This window comes from Eschrichtius robustus, chromosome 8, assembly GCF_028021215.1.
Source record: "Eschrichtius robustus isolate mEscRob2 chromosome 8, mEscRob2.pri, whole genome shotgun sequence".
NCBI lineage: Eukaryota > Metazoa > Chordata > Mammalia > Artiodactyla > Eschrichtiidae > Eschrichtius > Eschrichtius robustus.
In genome coordinates, this window is record NC_090831.1 from 130,212,477 (window position 1) to 130,231,255 (window position 18,779).

An 18,779-nucleotide genomic window follows, 5' to 3' on the forward strand; every position below is an offset into this window, starting at 1 on the left:
GTGCTATGCGGCTGCTTCCCACTAGCTATCTGTTTTACATTTGGTAGCATATGTAAGTCCATGCCACTCTCTCACTTCGTCCCAGCTTACCCTTCCCCCTCCCCGTGTCCTCAGGTCCATTCTCTACGGCTGTGTCTTTATTCCTGTCCTGCCCCTAGGTTCTTCAGAACTTTTTTTTTTTTTTTTTAGATTCCATATGTACGTGTTAGCATACGGTTATTTATTTTTCTCTTTCTGACTTCACTTCACTCTGTATGACAGTCTCTAGGTCCATCCACCTCACTACAAACAACTCAATTTCGTTTCTCTTTATGGCTGAGTAATATTCCACTGTATATATGTGCCACATCTTCTTTATCCATTCGTCTGTCAATGGACACTTAGGTTGCTTCCATGTCCTGGCTATTGTAAATAGAGCTGCAATGAACATTGTGGTACATGACTCTTTTTGAATTATGGTTTTCTCAGGGTATATGCCCAGTAGTGGGATTGCTGGGTCATATGGTAGTTCTATTTTTAGTTCTTTAAGGAACCTCCATACTGTTCTCCAGAGTGGCTGTATCAATTTACATTCCCACCAACAGTGCAAGAGGGTTCCCTTTTCTCCACACCCTCTCCAGCATTTATTGCTTGTAGATTTTTTGATGATGGCCATTCTGACTGGTGTGAGGTGATATCTCACTGCAGTTGTGATTTGCATTTCTCTAATGATTAGTGATGTTGAGCATCCTTTCATGTGTTTGTTGGCAATCTGTATATCTTCTTTGGAGAAATGTCTATTTAAGGTCTTCTGCCCATTTTTGGATTGAGTTGTTTTTTTTGATATTGAGCTGCATGAGCTGCTTGTAAATTTTGCAGATTAATCCTTTGTCAGTTGCTTCATTTGCAAATATTTTCTCCCATTCTGAGGGTTGTCTTTTCGTCTTATTTATGGTTTCCTTTGCTGTGCAAAAGCTTTTACGTTTCATTAGGTCCCATTTGTTTATTTTTGTTTTTATTTCCATTTCTCTAGGAGGTGGGTCAAAAAGGATCTTGCTGTGATTTATGTCATAGAGTGTTCTGCCTATGTTTTCCTCTAAGAGTTTTATAGTGTCTGGCCTTACATTTAGGTCTTTAATCCACTTTGAGTTTATTTTTGTGTATGGTGTTAGGGAGTGTTCTAATTTCATTCTTTTACATGCAGCTGGTCCAGGTTTCCCAGCACCACTTATTGAAGAGGCTGTCTTTTCTCCACTGTATATTCTTCCCTCCTGTATCAAAACTAAGGTGACCATATGTGCGTGCGTTTATCTCTGGGCTTTCTATCCGAACAGGTATTTCGACTACTCTGCTAACTAACTAGTACTCCAAAGGAGTAGTCCACCTCACCTCCTCAGTGTGGGGTGGGGTTAAGGGCTTACTAAACACTGCATCAAAGCAGAATGCTAGTCTTCCTCACTTTTGAAATTTAACTTATTCTTCTGGATGAAACTGATTAAAAACGATTCCTGATTCCTTTGGATAGAATTTTCTTAAAGCAACTACATTTAACCCCTCACCCCCCAAAATATTTAAGTCTAAAATGCTCAAAGAAATTAGAAAAAAATAATAAAACATTTGTAAGTCATAGAAAACCTTTAACAATTTAGCCAGAAAATACATGCTCATGTCATTTTCGGGAGTGGAACTTAGTTTTCAATATACCTCATTTAATGAGATTTAAAGCTTCTTAAAAGATCTGTCACCCAAACTAGCAGCACCAAAAGCCACGAGGTCACTGACTCAAGAGACAGCCCTGACTCAGCATATTGGAAGAGGTGATTTTTTTAACGGAAAGTCACGGTGCATCGGGCATACGTTTTAATCATAATCTAAAAACTGGTTAAGATTTTAAACAGAACTTCTATTTCACCATTTTCACAAATTCAAATCCAATTAAAGTACAGATGATTTAAAACCACCTTAGATACTGCTGCCTAAGGCCAACAGGACAAAAGTCTAATTTACCATATTGGCATTTTGTAAAATTTATCGTCAAAATCGACTTAAATTCTTCTAACTACTAATTCTTTGACAACAAAAGTAGGCTCTCCGCAACTAAACAAGTAATTACTCTATTACTTTGGGAAGAATTTGTCAGTAAACCGATAAAGGTTAGAGAGCATCATCTCTTTCAATATGTTTTAATTAACTTTCAAAGGGAAAACTATTAGTTTACCTTTAAAGCTTTCTGAATTGCAGCCTTCTTCAAGACATCAGGGTTAAATTCTAATGGGTTACTCTTTCAAGTCAGAAGAAAATGAATACACCAAGGGTTAATAAAACATGCAATGAGGAGTTTATGTTAAGGTTAATGACATGAAAATTTACGAAAACAACAACAACAAAAAATCTTTAAACAAAAACCACCAAGAATTACACAAAGAAACAGTATAAATCATTTGTAAAAGTATTTTTTATGCCCAAGATTTTATCTTAGACTAAACCCTTTATAAATATCAAAACATATTTCCTTACCCTCTACGATTACTGTTCTTTTACTCCCCCACCCCTCTTGTCTTTGGGATTTGAAAAATCCAAGAGTGAAACTTGAGGAAAGGGTTCTATTTACTATCCTTTGCTTGAACAAACCCCTAAAATATCAACCATAATTAACCTAAAGGTTTTATCTAAAGTACAAATGAATGGGCCACAGATGCCCCAACTGCTCTCAAACCAAATCATATCCTATAACACCAAATGCTACTTTTCCTCCTTCTGAACTTTACCTTCTCGTGGAAAACCACAGTAGAGACGGGACCTGATCTATTTCGTCCCCCAGTCTTTTCCAAGCACAAAATGCAGAGGCTGATTAAGTCACCTCAAAAATTCCTCCTTGCTTTAAAGTTCTATTGTTACAGGTTTTATGTCCTACTTTTATTGATTTTCAAAAACTCATTACTTTCTTGCCCTCAAAAGGGCAAGACTGAGTTGTTTTGCAAGATCCTTTGAGGATTAACATTTAAGATGAAAAACTTGATCACTTTAGTTGTAACTAACTTCAAATTGAATTCTATTCTTTATGAAGCAGCCTGAAACACCAGCCCCAGCAGATGCCCCTAGAGGGTGGGGCCGGGCCGGGCTGGGAACTGCTGCCCTGAGCTGTGAGGAGGGACAACCTGTGGGTATCAAGGAACCTCTCCTGTAGCTAACTTTGCATGGATGTGACCTGTACTGTGCACATGTTATTCAAAGCGCATCAAGTGAAGTGAAACAAAGAGAGAGGCCATGGCGGGTGTTAGGGGTGCAAGAGGGGCCTGCGAGGGCGGGCGTGGGAAGCCACACCGGCCTGAGGCGAGGCAGATCAGGCTGCTCAGGTGCGCTCGGCGAGGGCCCAGCGTGGGGCCTCCGGACGTCACCGCACCGTCCGCTCGGGGGCTGCGCACCGTAAGCGGGGGCAGTAACAGTTACCTGCACTTTTTTAAACTGAGAGCTCAAATCACTTTCACAGAGCACCTAGAAGCATCACACCCAAGGGTCTCCATGTTATACAACCAACACTTTTATGTATAAAGTGGACACTAGTGCAAACACCACGTGGTCCCCTCAGATAAACCCCCATACACAGCATTATGAACTTACAAACTTAATGAAGTGATAACAAGTTCACTTTATACAAGGATGGACCAGACAGGAGGGTGGAAAATGTGGGTTCTGGGTCACACAGCTGTGTTCAGATCCCGGCTCTGCGGCTTCCTAGTGGCGACCCTGGGTCTCTAATCTCAGCACCTCATCTGAGAAAAGGTCCTGCCAGCCTGAGACTCAATGAGCTGTGCACGCAGAGCCCTTGGAAAGTACTTGGGAAATGCATGTAGTCAGGGAGGCCTCAGGGTCTGAAGCTGGCCTCCGGGGGTCAGAAATCACCCTCTCGTTCCTCTGGCCAAAAGGAGGAGGCCCGAGTGCTAAGGCCACAGGATAAAGAGGCCGTTCCCAGCGTGGGAGAAAGTCCTGCTGTGCTGAGGCTCCCAGACGGGACCACCTGTGGAAATGCACTGGTGAGGCTGCACATGAAGAGGGCTCTGAGCAGCAGAAGGTAGTGAGCAGCAGAAGGTAGGAGAGCGACGGGCTGGCCGCAGCCCAAACCCTCTCCCGGACACAGCCACAGGCTCGGCCCTCAGGGACAGCTGACAACTGATCTCACTTCCCACTGCCAATCAAAGGGGAGAAAAGTGATCAGTCTATTCGAATTTATTTTGTAGGACATTTTGTTGATTCCGGTACCTGAATCATCAAGCAGAGCATGTGGTTCTGGTAATGTGGGAGGAAAGTTAACTTGGATAACCCAGACACGTCTTAGCTAAATATTACAGAGCAAGTTAAAAAATCCTGACACAAGTTCAGAAATATTTCCTTTAAAAGAAGCAGTTACAGAAAACAGTAACTCATGCAGCTGAGCAAGACTGTCATCGACAGCAGCTTACAACACAGATTTCCACTAGGAAACACCTGGAAGTGACAGGAAACAGCTGCTGATACGCATGGCTGCCCTCCTTCTGACCTCCCAGCAGGTGGGCAGGGGATGCGAGGAGACCCAACAGCAGCTCACCCACTCTTCAGCGGCTTGACTGTCCTCATCTATAAGATGGGTCAAAATGCCTGTTCTTTCAGTTTTGCTCTCCCCCCTTCTTTCTTATTTTTTAAATAAGAATAAACTGAGAATGCATGCGGAAATAGAAATAAGTAAAATGAAACAAATGAACGTTAAGAATCTCACTAGTTATTGAGTTAAATCAATAATTAGTTTCTAGACTAATGACTAAGCCATCGGTGGCTTTCTCTGACCCCAAAGCAAGTGAAAATAACTGCTGAAAGGACCAAGAACAGTGCCAGGGATCAAGGCACCAGAGCAAGGCCTCAGGGAAACACGTGAGATGAAGATCCGCTTCCCAGATAAAGGTAGAAATGCTCAATTATCCACCCCCGGAAATTCTTCACGTTCCTTAAAAGAAGTGAATCATAAACTCAACATGTTTTTTCACCCTAGGAGCTCTGGTTAAATGGGGAGGCAGAAGGCGCGTTTTCAGGGCAGCAGTGAGTTTCTGCCTTCACTGACTGTCCCCAAGGCCACGGGGGACTTCGTGGAAAGCCAAGCTCTGACACTTCTGTGTTTGGCCAGGAGGAGCAAGTAGATTTAAGGAAGTTTTTTGAAAGCTTGCCAAGAAACATTTACATCTCACATTGAGATGAACCGTAAGAAAATCCATTTTAACCGTTATGGCTTCACTACCTTTTCCTCAGATGATTTTTTGTTTTTCATTTTTTAAGGGCCAGGAGCAGCGTCAGAGCCCAAGGCTCCTCCATGGCTCACGGGGTTCGTCCACCTCGGTACCAGACGCAGTCACCAACATCAGTTACAGCAGTGTTACGTTCCACAAAACAAGCACGAAGGAAGCATGCCCAGGAACTGCAATCATGCAAGAAGCTGGAAAGGCGTGCACGTCATCCCACCGCCGAGCAGGTGGCACTGAAGCTCCAGTGCACGCTCTAGCAGCCTCCACCAAACAGAAGGAAGGAAGAACACTGAGAACTCACAAACGGTGCGCTACAGACTGAGGCGGTATTCTCACAAAACACCAGTCCCGACGCTCGCCTCTCTTTTAGGTAGCCACACCCGAAGTTTCCCTCGTAGATACTCTCGGGAAAATGGAAATGGGAGGAGAAAGCAAAGAATGGTGGATTGCGGTCAATGAAGGCACAAAAGCACTAATAACCAGGATGCAACAGGCAGAGTCAAAGAATCACGCAGAAACGCAGGAGACGGCACGCACTCCCGTGGAAACAGGCCCAAACGGGCGGCGGTTTTGTAAAGATCCTTTGCCTTTGACGGCCAGAGCATACTTCATGCACAAAGTGCCCTTTTAACAGAAGGTTAGTACAATCACTTTTCTTTCTGTCTGTCTTCTGCCTTCATGACGTTATTCAACTTTAATGTAATGTGACAAAACACACAGTTCTAAAGAGAGGCCAATTCCCCGCTACTTTCCTCTATATCCTAAAATACACAACAAATTCACTTCCATCAGGCACATATGAAACACTTTAAAACATTACTGTGGTTAAAAGCAAAAAGTTCTACCGTACAAGTAATTCTGCAGAAAGGTTAAACCTTCACTGAAAGAAAGAGTACAATTATATACATTTACACACACACAATTGCTACATCTTCCCAAAATGAAAAAAATACATGATCAGATTTTAATCGTTAAAAACTTTAAATAAAACATAGAGATGCCCAAAATACATTGACTTTGCTTGTGAGCAAAGCCCAAGTAATGCACAATTTTAAACCCTTGAGAGGTGCTAAACAGAATTAGGGTGTGCATTTCCCGAGGTAAAGGAACAGCATGGTGCGATCACAGTGAGGTGAGATGCCCAGACGTCCACCCGCACCAAGGACACACCCTGGGGGACTGTCTACAGGTGCACCTGGGTGACCTGGAACCAGTATCATTTCAGGAGGAAACACCCTTCATCTGGAGGTAGTTGTCTTTCTTTCAACAAAACTGGCCTCCAACAGTGAAATGGAACAAGAAAGGCCATCTATTGAACAAGTGAATGGGCACTCAAGACGCATTATCGGGGCTTCCCAGGTGGCGCAGTGGTTGAGAATCTGCCTGCCAATGCAGGGCACACGGGTTCGAGCCCTGGTCTGGGAAGATCCCACATGCCGCGGAGCAACTGAGCCCGTGAGCCACAACTACTGAGCCTGCGCATCTGGAGCCTGTGCTCCGCAACAAGAGAGGCCGCGACAGTGAGAGGCCCGCGCACCGCGATGAAGAGTGGCCCCCGCTCGCCGCAACCAGAGAAAGCCCTCGCACAGAAACGAAGACCCAACACAGCCAAAAATAAATAAATAAATAAATAAATAAAGTGAAATTCTTTTAAAAAAAAAAAAAAAACGCATTATCAAAACGATAAACACTGACCACGAGCACACTACCCTCAGGGTGGAGGCGAGCGTCACACCAGGGCCTGACCGACCCTTCTCCACGCTTCTGGTCGTTACATCTGTAAAGAACTGTTCTCTACGGCTTTTCTGAGTGCGGAACAACTCTGACGCCCACGAGGAGGAGCACCGCTCTGGGCTAGAAGCCGTGTGTGCAGGGGATCACCCGACGCGGCCCCGTCACCCTGCTGTGCTACTTCCAGGATGATGCCAGAGGGATATAATTGTCATCTTTGGGCACTAAATTTTAATAATTAGTGATTCTCTACAGAAAATCTTCTTCTCTAACTACTAGGTGTATTCTTTTCCTATGTATTGGAGATTTCTTCTTAAAACATGTAAGATAATTCTGACCATCCTGGATAAACCAATAAGATGTAAACATAAAATTACACTCATGGAGGAAATGCACACGTATCCCTCTCCACTGCTGCTCTCTTGGACTGGAGTGAAGTGAAAACACAGCAACAAGAATGGGGACACGGCGTGGGCGCGGCTGAACACAGCAGGATCCACTGCCAGGAAACGAGCACCCAGTGGGCTCTCGCGGAGGCACCTACCGGGAGGTTCCTGGCTGAGTCCAAGTACAAGATGAGCAGCGAGGAGGACAGCCCGTCATTGGCTTGATCTTTGTCAGCTCTGATGTCTGTCAGCACCTACAAGGAAAGGAAAAAGCTTCAGCAGGTGGGTTTCCAAGGTCCCTGACTATTTCTTCCTGATTATGTCTATAACCCTCAAGAAAATAAGAAAGGTGGAGAAATAAGCATCTGATATATGCAATACAGAGACAATGAACATAACATTCTATTCAGATCGATCAAACGAAGCACTCAGGTGACCTGTGGCTCTTCAAATCCCTATGCAATAATCAAGCACAGAATTTAAGCATCTCATAAAACAGGTGAGAATGACCTGTAAAATTCCATTATCTCTAATTTATCCCTGATGCTACTGTAGTGATTTACAGCACAGGAGTCAAAATTATTGCTGTAATTTTTTTTAAGTGAGCAGCAGCACAGTTTACAGGTACTAATCTTAGCGATCAGGAGTGCAGGCTGTTATGGGACCCCCTCCAGCACCTTCTCGAGGTTTGAAGCGTCTGGCATGAGCGTAAGCCACTCCAGTTTCAAGTGCAGCTTTCCTCTGAGGACCTCGTCCAGGGTGAACCACTGCAGAGAAAGCAAGACAGTTCAGCCAAAGTCCTCCTGGATCAGACACGCAAACTGAACAGTCTCCACAAACGTGGAAGGCCTGAGTCCTGCCACCTTTAGCTCCAGGCCTGAGAACCAGCTGCTGGCCCCAGACACTGACAGCAGTGGCCGCTTTGCGTGTGTTAACTCACTGACTCCCAATTCCTCCCCCGATTCACACGCAAGGACTCAAATGTCTTCTTACACCACCCAACACTGTCAGGCTTTTACGTATGGACTTCCATAGAATTTACGGGCCAAGAGAGAATATAACACTGATCCCAAGTCTGAATTTCAATATCAAACACGTTAACAGGTTTGTTTTTCCTCATCACTATATACTAACAATTAGTATACACTAGTTTCAGCTTAAAAGCCACAAAACAATTAATCAAGGATGGTCCCCAAACACTCAGTATTAAGAAGAGACTGCCCCGAGTGCAGGGCTTTGTCTGCTCTGCCCGTCACTGCACACAGTACCCGGCACACAACACGATAAACTGCAGATACCTGTTGAGTGTGTGCTGACGTGCACGGGAAGGGAAACATGTTACTTTGAAAGCAGATCTCAGCAGTGATTTGGTTAATTATGCTTTACTTATCCAAATCTTACCCATCTTTTAGAAGCCACCACAAACTTCCTTTTTTATCCTTTTTATTCTGATAGCAATATCTTGCTTGAAGTACGTCTGTTGCTGTCAATTCACACTGTGTCTGTGGGTATCTTTCATGGGACAATTTCTCATCAACTGCACTGTGCCAGCTCTGCTGTGAACTCCAACTACCTTTAAAATGCCTGTTATTGGGGAGTTTCTCCCAGATTCTGCCCTGACTCCGAAGGAGAGCGTGCCTGCCTGAAACAAAGTTGGTGTGTGTTTGGATCCTCAGGAATTTCGAGTGTCTGGTAGGTGCTGACTTCTTTTCACTTTGCTGTTACTAGAAGGCCTAAGTCCTCAACGTCTGTGAGCGGATGTTAAGTTCTCAGACCATCAGGTGGCGGTGGCAGCAGGTGCTCTGTCAACACTCATGAAATAGAACAATACTCAAAGGAAACTTACTTCATCTAAAAGGCGCTCCTTTTCAACTTCAATAAGATCAATCATAAGACTATAGAAATAACAATACAACAACTTTAGAACATAGAAACACACTTCTTACAACTGAAATAACCTTAAGCATTAGTCTATGAAAAAGTACTCCAGACATGCAACAAAATGCTAGTTTACCAAGAAACAGACTTCTTCCAAAAGCTTCCCCAAGCTTCCACCCACGAGAGCGAAGCGAGGTAGGGAAGAGCAGGGAGGTGGGAACACTCAGCGAGGCACAGCTGCGGGCAGAGCCGGGAGGGCTGGTCTTCCCCACACGGAGCTGTCCACTCGCGCCCCACATGTGCAGGCACATTCCGCCCTGGGTCTGACGCGCTCTCCCTGAGCTGCTGCCCACTGCTCCGGCTCAGCCCCCCGTGGGCTCAATTAGGCCTTGACTGCCTTCCCAGCCTCGCTCCTCAGCTCTGACCAGCGTCTCTGTGGCCGCAGAGGCCTCTGCCTCGTGCTCGGCACATCCCCGACGGCCCGTTCCATTTCCCCCAATAATCCTGCACTGCTGAGAGCATGGAGCCGGCCCCCGAGCCAGAGACGACCAGGACGGAACGATGACACCCCCTTCTTCTGCAGCCACCTCTCCTCTCTGCCCCCGAGCTCTGCCCCAGGTCAGACCCGACATCTCTCTCCTGATCTATTCCAACAGCCTCCTGAAGGCCGGCCGGTCCCCAGTCTCAATCCCTGATAACCTAACAGTGGCTTTACTGGAATGCAAGTCTGATCTGTTCACTGCCTTGCTTGAAATCTTGTGGTTGCTCCTCATTAAACTGTCTCATGAATGAATTCTGAGGTCACAGCCTAACACACAGGCCATTCTTGATGAAGCCAGACCTGTCCAATGTCATCTATCCTTGTATCTTTTATGCCACAAGAAATTCAGTTAAATAATAAAGATGAGGCTAAAGTGTGTTTTTTGATATTTTTTTCAGCTGTACAGGTTGTTCAATTTAAGCAAACAAGTCAATATTTGCTTTTCCAGTATACAGGCACAATATAAATTACTATCTATTCCCCGCCCCCCATAACCCAATAACAAATCAAAAGTTAAAAAACCTGTTTCTATAACCTAGAGCACACCTGCCTGCGTGGTGTAAAGGCTGGAGAGCTGGGCTGGATTTGGGGCCATGCGTGGCTACTGAGCACTTAAAATGGGGCAGCACAACTAAGAAAGTGAATTTTAAATTTTGTTTAACTTTAATCAATTTAACTTAAATAGCAACGTGTGGCTGCTATGATGGACACAGATCTAGCAGCTTTCCTTTTCTTACTTAAATGTGAAATGTTTTAGGAACAAAACGTGTTTTAAGAAGTCTAAGGTGAAGCAACGCTACATCTAAGAGCCATTTTAAAATACACATAACATGTACATAATCCTGTTTTTGAAGTTATATTACACGTTTAACACTGATTATCAAAGAAAAAGAGTCTACGCTCTCCTCAGTCATGAAGGATTTACCTTCCGAGGAAGTCGTCCTTGTCTGGGTCTTCGTCAAAGAGCTCGATCTCTAATTCCTGTCCGGGGTGTTCATAGACCAGAGCCTGAAAGGTAACAGCTCACAGTTATCTCACAGTCACTAGTATCGTGTCTACTGAGTACGTGACTGCAGTCAGCAGTAGCAGCTGCACAGCACTGAGGTCCCCACTGTCGGACCCGACAGACTTCCGGATGGCAGGGTCCCTGTGAAATATCCGCGCACACGGCCACGGGCCGCTGCGTTTGTTCCCAGTTACCGGGGGCCACAAGCTTGGATGTCTCTCCACTCCGCCAGCGGCCCTGGTCAGTGCTGGCTGCAGGGTGGCCGCAAGCGCCCCACTCACCACCACTCCGAGATTGAGAGATGTGGCAACAGACCGGGCTGGGAGGACGGGAAGCTGATGGGGTATAAACTGCACCACTTCTCAGTTCTTTCCAAACCGCATACCTTGTGATGCAGCAATTCCACTCTGAGGAGCGTAATCTGGGGAAAACTTGGCCAAATGCAGAAAACCCACGACACTCATACAGCACTGGTTACAATGAACCCAAAAGCCCAGATCTCTCTGAGTAAAAACATGATGGTACCTACTCAAGTGAACGGCTATATTTACTGACATGTAGAGACGTCCAGATGTATTAAATGAAAATTTACCAAACAGTAAATAATCAACCTCATTTTGGAATACGTTTATGTGTATTAAGGGCTAATTATTTACCGTGATAGCTTGATGCGATTAAGGTTTAAAATTTTGTGTGAGGTAGGGATACAAGGTACAATGGTTTTAAAAATGGAAAATGCAAGCAGAGAATTGAGGTTACCCTGAACTAAAGCACACCACGATCCCGCAGCAGGAGTGGAACAGGAACGTGGAGGGGGGGACGGCAGCAGCACCCACTCCCTCACCTCGTACACCTCGTTCCACTTTGGACTGAGGTTCTCCTTGATGACCTTGCTTTGGAAGATTTGGTTGCCAACTCGAATCACTCCATAGGGGTCTGACTTCCCCTTGACAAGTCCCTTAAGGTAGGTGTCTTTTCCCTGAAGATCCTGAGCTTCAATAAAGTGTATCCTCAGGACACCCTGGAAAGAAGGAAGACAGAGCAGACTGCTCGCTGGCTCACCCGACAGGCACGGGGTGAAGCCTGTGCCCAGGGACCAGGCAGCTCCTCCTCCCTGAGCAACAAAGGCAAACACGCAATGCTCAGGAGCAGCGCGACGGGGTCCCAGGGGTCTGACCGGAGCCAGAGTCAGGAGCAGCTGGCGTGAGCCACCACCTCCTGCAGACTTCTCCTGGGACGCGGGGTCCCAGGGGTCTGACCGGAGCCAGAGTCAGGAGCGCTGGTGTGAGCCACCACCTCCTGCAGACTTCTCCTGGGACGCGGGGTCCCAGAGCGGCACTGTGCCCCAGGGACCCCAGGAGCCCAACTTGGGCAGGGCAGGACGGCAGGAGGTCAGATGGCACAGGGCCTCATGGGTCACCAAACAGTCCTGTGTTTTGGTAGTAGTAACACTAGTGGTAACTGCAGTGATAACAGGCACTACAGGATGCACGAGACTGTTCCTAAGTCCTTGATATGCAATTACTTTCCAATTACATCACTGAATTTTTACAACAATCCTATGAAATACTGTCATTAAACCTATTTTATGCATAGGAAACTGAAAATCTGAGATACATACGACTCACAGACTTAACATAGTTATCTTTTCCAAAAATGTTGTTTAATTGATAAAATTAAAAACCTCCACTCATATTTCTTTCAAGGCAAACACAACCTGTAAAGTTACCTTTTGGAGGGTAGCATTCTACACCACAAAACACTTTTTAAAAAATTACCAGGTAATATTTCTGAACCAATCAGCATAGAAAGATAGACATTTTTACAGATAAATACGCTTTTAAAACCGTAACAAAACAAAATCCCCTGCTTATATTTTCACAGGTCTAAAGCTTAGATAATGTGGCAACAAACATATCTGAGCAGCAGGGAGGCTGGATCCGGGCAAGCTTAGATGGTCACCTGTACTCAGAGAATACAAAGGCCTAATGGCCTAGGAGCACGGGGATTTCTATGTGGAAAGGCAGGCCTGGGTTTCCAGAGATGAGAATCCTAAGTTAACGAAAAAAGACATCCCTGTCTCATACGTGGTGTCCCATCACATCTGCTGAATGCCAACAATGTAACTAATTTGGGCATGAATGACTGGGGTGTTGTTACTTGAAAAAATACAGGAATGCTCATGCACTTTTGTTGGTTTGTGCACTGTTACTGAGATCAAATTTACCTAGAAAGAGTTAACGGGCAGTGGGGAAAGGCTGGCCACTTCTACTTCAGGAAACAAACACTGAACTAGGACCAGACACCATGTGACAGGCTGCCCACTCCACTTCTGGAGCCCAAGGTCGGTCAGACCAGACGGGTGGGGAGAAGCCCTTGCTAACTGGGGCCACCCTTCCAGCTCTGTGCCCAGCAGAGGATTCCACGTCCTTGGCCAGCAGGCTCTCAGTCTCAGACTGAGGTTGTTTAGTTTACTCAAATGAAGGCGACTCCAACATGTGTGACCCGCCTCTGTGTGCAGGGCATCACCCCAACTTACAGATGAAGAAACTGCAGCCCAGACACACCAAGGAATACGCTCCCGAAGTGAAGCCGCTGCCTAACCGCAGGGCTGTGGCTCAGCCCCGGCCGTGCCCTTACATCCCACCCAGGGCAGCTCTAACACTAACGACGCGCCTGCCACATCCCTCCCTGAGTGACCCCAAAGATGCCCACTCTGTCAAGCCTATCTGAGGGGAGGCTTGTACAACGTTCCCAGCTTAGGCTGAACTGTTACATCTTGATACATACAAATAGGAAGTGCTTTCTGAGGCAATAAATAAGTTGTCATAGCTGTCCTTTACAACCTGCAATGACATCTGCAGAATTAAATCCCTATGAGCAGCTCTGAGGTTCACAGCTGAGGTTTAAGAACTGTCCTCAAGTCTCTGAAACTTTTCGGCCAGATGCCCCTTAGCCAATCTCCTAAGGAACAGGGCAGGACAGACCACCTTTACTGCATCAAGATCCACGTGGCAAGGCTGCTGTTAGGAGAAATACAAGAAGTCACAACACCCAAGTATGTGAAGAGTTCCTCCAGTCTGTCTGTAAGTGTTAATGAATGGATGCTTACCTTTGGTATAGGAAACCGCAACTGTGCTATTTGAACTTCGCTGACGAGAGGAACCGTGATTCGGTTGGGAAGCACCAGGTAGTTTGATATTATGTCCAAAATGATAGTATCTGACAAACCACTGTTAGGTGGGAGGTAAAAAACAAACAAACCAACTATCAGACACTTCAGTACTAGTTATCGCCTGTTAACAGTGAACTTAGCATAGACATGACACAACATCCCACTGACAGTGTGGAGCTAATCCCTCTAACACAGTATTTATAGCCAGCAGTTTAATACTTTAGATGCAGTACTGCTACAGTGACGATTATGTGGGGTTTATTCTGAGAACACAAGATACTATTCTGGCTATATTTCACAATGTCCTAAATAACATCTCATACATTTCCACATAACTTTATCATTGATTTAATATTGAATAAGTAAGATACATTTAAATAAATTTCTTTTTTTTAACATAAACTATTTCAAACACCCATAAAAGTACAGAGAATACCAAAACAAGCATCCATTTATTTACTCATTCCATGTTTATTACATTAAATTTATCTTTCCTGTTATATATGCAGAGGTCCCAACGAAGCAAAGGAATTTACAGTTCATTCTTTCTTCACACTTTATTTGGGTACTGAATACTGTAATCAATTTGAAAGACTATACACCACTGCACAGAGATCTCAGTAGCCAGAATAAAACTGTGGAGGCTAAAGAAGCAAATGTGCTTTCAATATGCTTTTTGTCTGTTCTTTGGTGTAAATGTGAGAATCAAGCAACGTATGTGTGACAGCACTTTTGAGGCATACGTAAACCAAGTTTCATTGCTATAGAAGAACACCTTTAGTCAGAAGTGCAAAGTTTTAAAAGAACCTTACTTCTTGCCAGTACTTCTCAGATGTTAACATTATGAACATGCAGATGTAAAGTAACTACACACGGAACATCCACTGGGACACAGTGAAAGTGCCGTCATTCACTGAGTGATAACTGAGCCTCACTGCAGGTTGGGGGTCCAAATGCAAGGCCAAGATGCGGAACCTCAGCGCAGCGCCTTTCAGCCCGACATGGGCAGAGACAAACCACACACCCACAGACAGCTCCACACTCCACTGCTGAAGAGGCCAGTTACTCGGGCGCTAACAGTCCAGGGGGACTAAGAGGGTCTAAGCCGCAGACACTGGATCAGTGTTCACCACGCAGAGGATGAGATGGTCCTTCAAAGCATTAATACCAAGCATAGTCTTACTTCAGGCATTTCCCTGCAGAAGTACCAGTTTTGTTTGTACTGAAAAATCTGTTGAAACAGAAGGCCCCTCACTGATGACATAAATGTTTCAAGAATCCCTTAGCTGCTACGGTGGTTGGCCACTGCCCCACCTCTCTCTAACGCCTACGGTGCCAGCACCAGGCTCAGCTCGGCAGCCCCATCCGCGGGCTCCCAAGTGGGGCTGGGCATCCCCTGAGCCACTCCGCTCGTCCTGACTACGCCGGGCTCAGCACACAGCAGCTTCCACTGTGTCCCACCCTCCTGGTCCTTTGGAACCGACCCTGTTCATCACCCTACTTCTGTTTCTGTCACAACCCTCATCCCTTCAACACTCAGTTTATGGCTCTCCATTGAAAACTGTTAAGGATAGCTAAAATTTGTGGTAAAGTGATTCAGGCATCACTGCTACTTTATAATACCTTGGATTCTGTTTTGTAGTCAATGGATAGAGCATGTAGATGTTCATTTTGTAAAGCTTGGGGCAAGATTTCACTAAGTTAGGTTCAAAGTTATTAAATATTTATTTTTATAAGACAAGGCTTACCACAGCTGTGAGTTGTTTGACAAAATCTTTGAGAAATAGTAGCCCAAGTTTTATGTTAAGTAGATATGCGTATATTGTATCACATAAAATTTACGTAATTATGTATCATATATAAATATATATAATTTAAAAGGGGTATTTTACCATATCCCTTTTATACCACAGTCTCATTTTTGAATGGTGTGTGTCTATTTCCGTCTGTATTTCTAATATATATGAGTATATTTTGATACTTTTAATGATAAATGCAATCCTATACATAATGAATATAGAAGAATAGGTTTTATATATTGTATATATGAAAACCCATATATAAAACAACAGCCAGAAGTTATTACTATACAAAAAGAGCCTGCCTTCATATAAAATCACGCAATGAAATGGCGCTGTATTTGTATGTGTGCCTCGAGCGAGTGTGCATGCATTTCTCCCTTCTAACTGAATGCTCTGGGACTGACCCCCGAGCTGCGCTGCAGGCTCACGCGGCAGAGCCCGCCCTCTGGCTCTCTAGAGGGAGCCAGCACACCAGGGCCTGCAGGGCAGATGCTCGACAAACCCCTCCCACGACGCAGAGGGGAAGAAAGCAGACCACACTCTTCTACGCTAAACGACAGCAGGGATTTGTCGTTTTTGCCAGCTAAGCAGCACCCTCTCCTCCAACTTCTGGAGCCCTTCCTTGGGGTCCCCCCCGCCCCCACCTTCACTGGAGCTTCTTCAAGCACTTCTCTGCCTCCTCTCAGCATGGGCACGAGGCCCAACCTGACCCTCAGAACCAGGAGAGTCTGCCCAAGGACAGGCAGACAAACAAGTCAACCCTAGAACCTGACCCTCAGAACCAGGAGAGTCTGTCCAAAGACAGGCAGACAAACAGAAGTCAACCCTAGAACTTTTGCTGGAACTCGCGGGAAAAGGTTCTTCTTCCGACTGAGGCAGCTGAGCGTGCGGAATAGAAGCTAGAAGCAGCTACTTCACAGCAAGAGCCTGCCTGGCAACAAAGCCACGCACAGAAAAGCAGAGTCAGGAGCCGTCCTGTGGATGCCAGCACCTGGCTGTGCCTAGCTACCCGACAGGGCCGCAGGCCTCTCGGCGACACCAGCCGAGGGTGCAGGCTCCACTCTGCTCACGGCCACGGCTGGCACTCACAGCAGGCACTCCGTACCCATGTGTCGGACGAGTGAATAGACTGTCTCTAAAAAACAGTATTTGGGGCTTCCCTGGTGGCGCAGTGGTTGAGAATCTGCCTGCCAATGCAGGGGACACGGGTTCGAGCCCTGGTCTGGGAAGATCCCACATGCCGCGGAGCAACTAGGCCCGTGAGCCACAATTACTGAGCCTGTGCGTCTGGAGCCTGTGCTCCGCAACAAGAGAGGCCGCGACAGTGAGAGGCCCGTGCACGGCGATGAAGAGCGGCCCCCACTTGCCGCAACTAGAGAAAGCCCTCGCACAGAAACCAAGACCCAACACAGCCATAAATAAATAAATAAAAATTAAAAAAAAAAAGAGTGAATACACGTATATGTTTAACTGAATCACTTTGCTGTACAACTGAAACTAACAACGCTGTAGATCAACTATACTCCAATTAAAAAAAAAAAACAAAACAGTATTTGTTTACTCAATTATTTACTCACTTAATGAAGACCAGGTAAGTTGGGTTTGTTGTTGCAAGCAAGAATCCTAATCAACACTTTAACAAAACTCTTTTAAAGTTGTCCTTTCGTTCCAAAAACCTTTTAAAGATAACAGTATTTTTCTATATCCAATAAACCACAGCCCCTAAAAAAGACTTTTATTGTTATGACTATGCCTCAGTGTAGTCTTAATTTTTCCCTGATAATGAAACAAAATTCTTTCTAATGGCCATTTCAAGGGCATAAACAAATACACGGGAAGAGAAAAAAGAGATTGAAACCAAGGCTTTCATAATTCAATTTTTAAGCTATTTTAGGGGGAAAACCCCCCCACAGATTAGCAGTGTCCACTAGGAACATGTGTAACTTTAACCAACAAGCAACACACTTTAACTTTCAAATGCAACAGTGAAACCAGCAGAAGCAGACTTGGCGGCTGCAGCCTCAGCCCTTCCTGCTCAGTGGTGGCTGACAGGTCTGCCGCCACCGCCTTCCACCTCGGAGGACAGAGGGACTGTGGCACGACCAGGAAGCCTCCCTTCTCCCACAGGCAGGACACGCCCTGAAGGGCTTCCCATGCTCGTGGCGGAAGGTTTCCTCGCGTTTCAGACACTAGAGGACACGGAACAACAAGGCCCTCCCAGCCACACGACGCAGCTCCCAGGTCCAGGGCTGACGCCTACCCCTCCAGCGAGGAGCGGGTCAAGGCACAGAAGGCAGAAAGGGAAGGCGCAGCACAGCTCGAAAAGATTCCAAGAAGGGCTAGCTTTGAAACCTATAAGAGCTTGAAAACTTTTTAAAGTTTTCTTTAATTTTCTGGGATATTAAAACACCAAAACTGGAAAGACACCTCTTGACTAATGAAAAGGCTCCATCTAGTCCTAACAGGGCTCTCATGCGGCTCTGACCCAGAGCCTCAGATGGGCCGGAGACACCAGAGCCCAAGAGAGCCCGCCCGGAAAGCATGGGCTCTGCTAGGAAGACGTAGCTCTCAAACACCCGTGTCGTCTTCGTGACACTGGAAACGCACGTGACACCACCAGCAAGCTACCCACAGGACGTGACAGAGTACTTACTTCAATCCGGGGATATCGAGAAGATTAGTCAGTCCTGTCCAATTAATTTCTAAAAGCTGTTTTAAAAAAAGGGCAAAAATATTAAGTATGCAAATTATTTCCAATTATCACATCAAATCATGCAGGTTTGTTTCTTTATAAATGAAATGGGTTAGTACATACTACTGTCCTATACCTTGTTTTTCACTTTGTAAAACATCAAGGCCGTTGTCCCGTGTTGGTATAGATACCTTGCCTGTTCTTGTTTTGTTCTTTTGATGTCAAAATTTACTCCAGTAAAATCATAATTATTTATATACCCATCCTCCTATTGACGAGCACTTAGAATATTTACAATTTCTCTTTTATTGTAAGTAAT

General features: G+C 45.4%; 1 protein-coding gene across 1 annotated transcript in view; it reads right to left on the reverse strand.

Annotated features, from left to right (window-relative positions):
* The window catches only part of ESYT2 (extended synaptotagmin 2), a 75,178-nt gene that overhangs the window by 15,169 nt on the left and 41,230 nt on the right, over positions 1-18,779 (reverse strand). The window contains exons 7-13 of the mRNA XM_068549787.1: positions 18,422-18,477; positions 13,904-14,024; positions 11,636-11,812; positions 10,711-10,793; positions 9,213-9,261; positions 8,044-8,133; positions 7,525-7,620 (exon numbers count right to left, since the gene is read on the reverse strand). Coding sequence (XP_068405888.1) covers positions 7,525-7,620; positions 8,044-8,133; positions 9,213-9,261; positions 10,711-10,793; positions 11,636-11,812; positions 13,904-14,024; positions 18,422-18,477 — 672 coding nt within the window. The remainder of the gene's footprint in view (positions 1-7,524; positions 7,621-8,043; positions 8,134-9,212; positions 9,262-10,710; positions 10,794-11,635; positions 11,813-13,903; positions 14,025-18,421; positions 18,478-18,779) is intronic.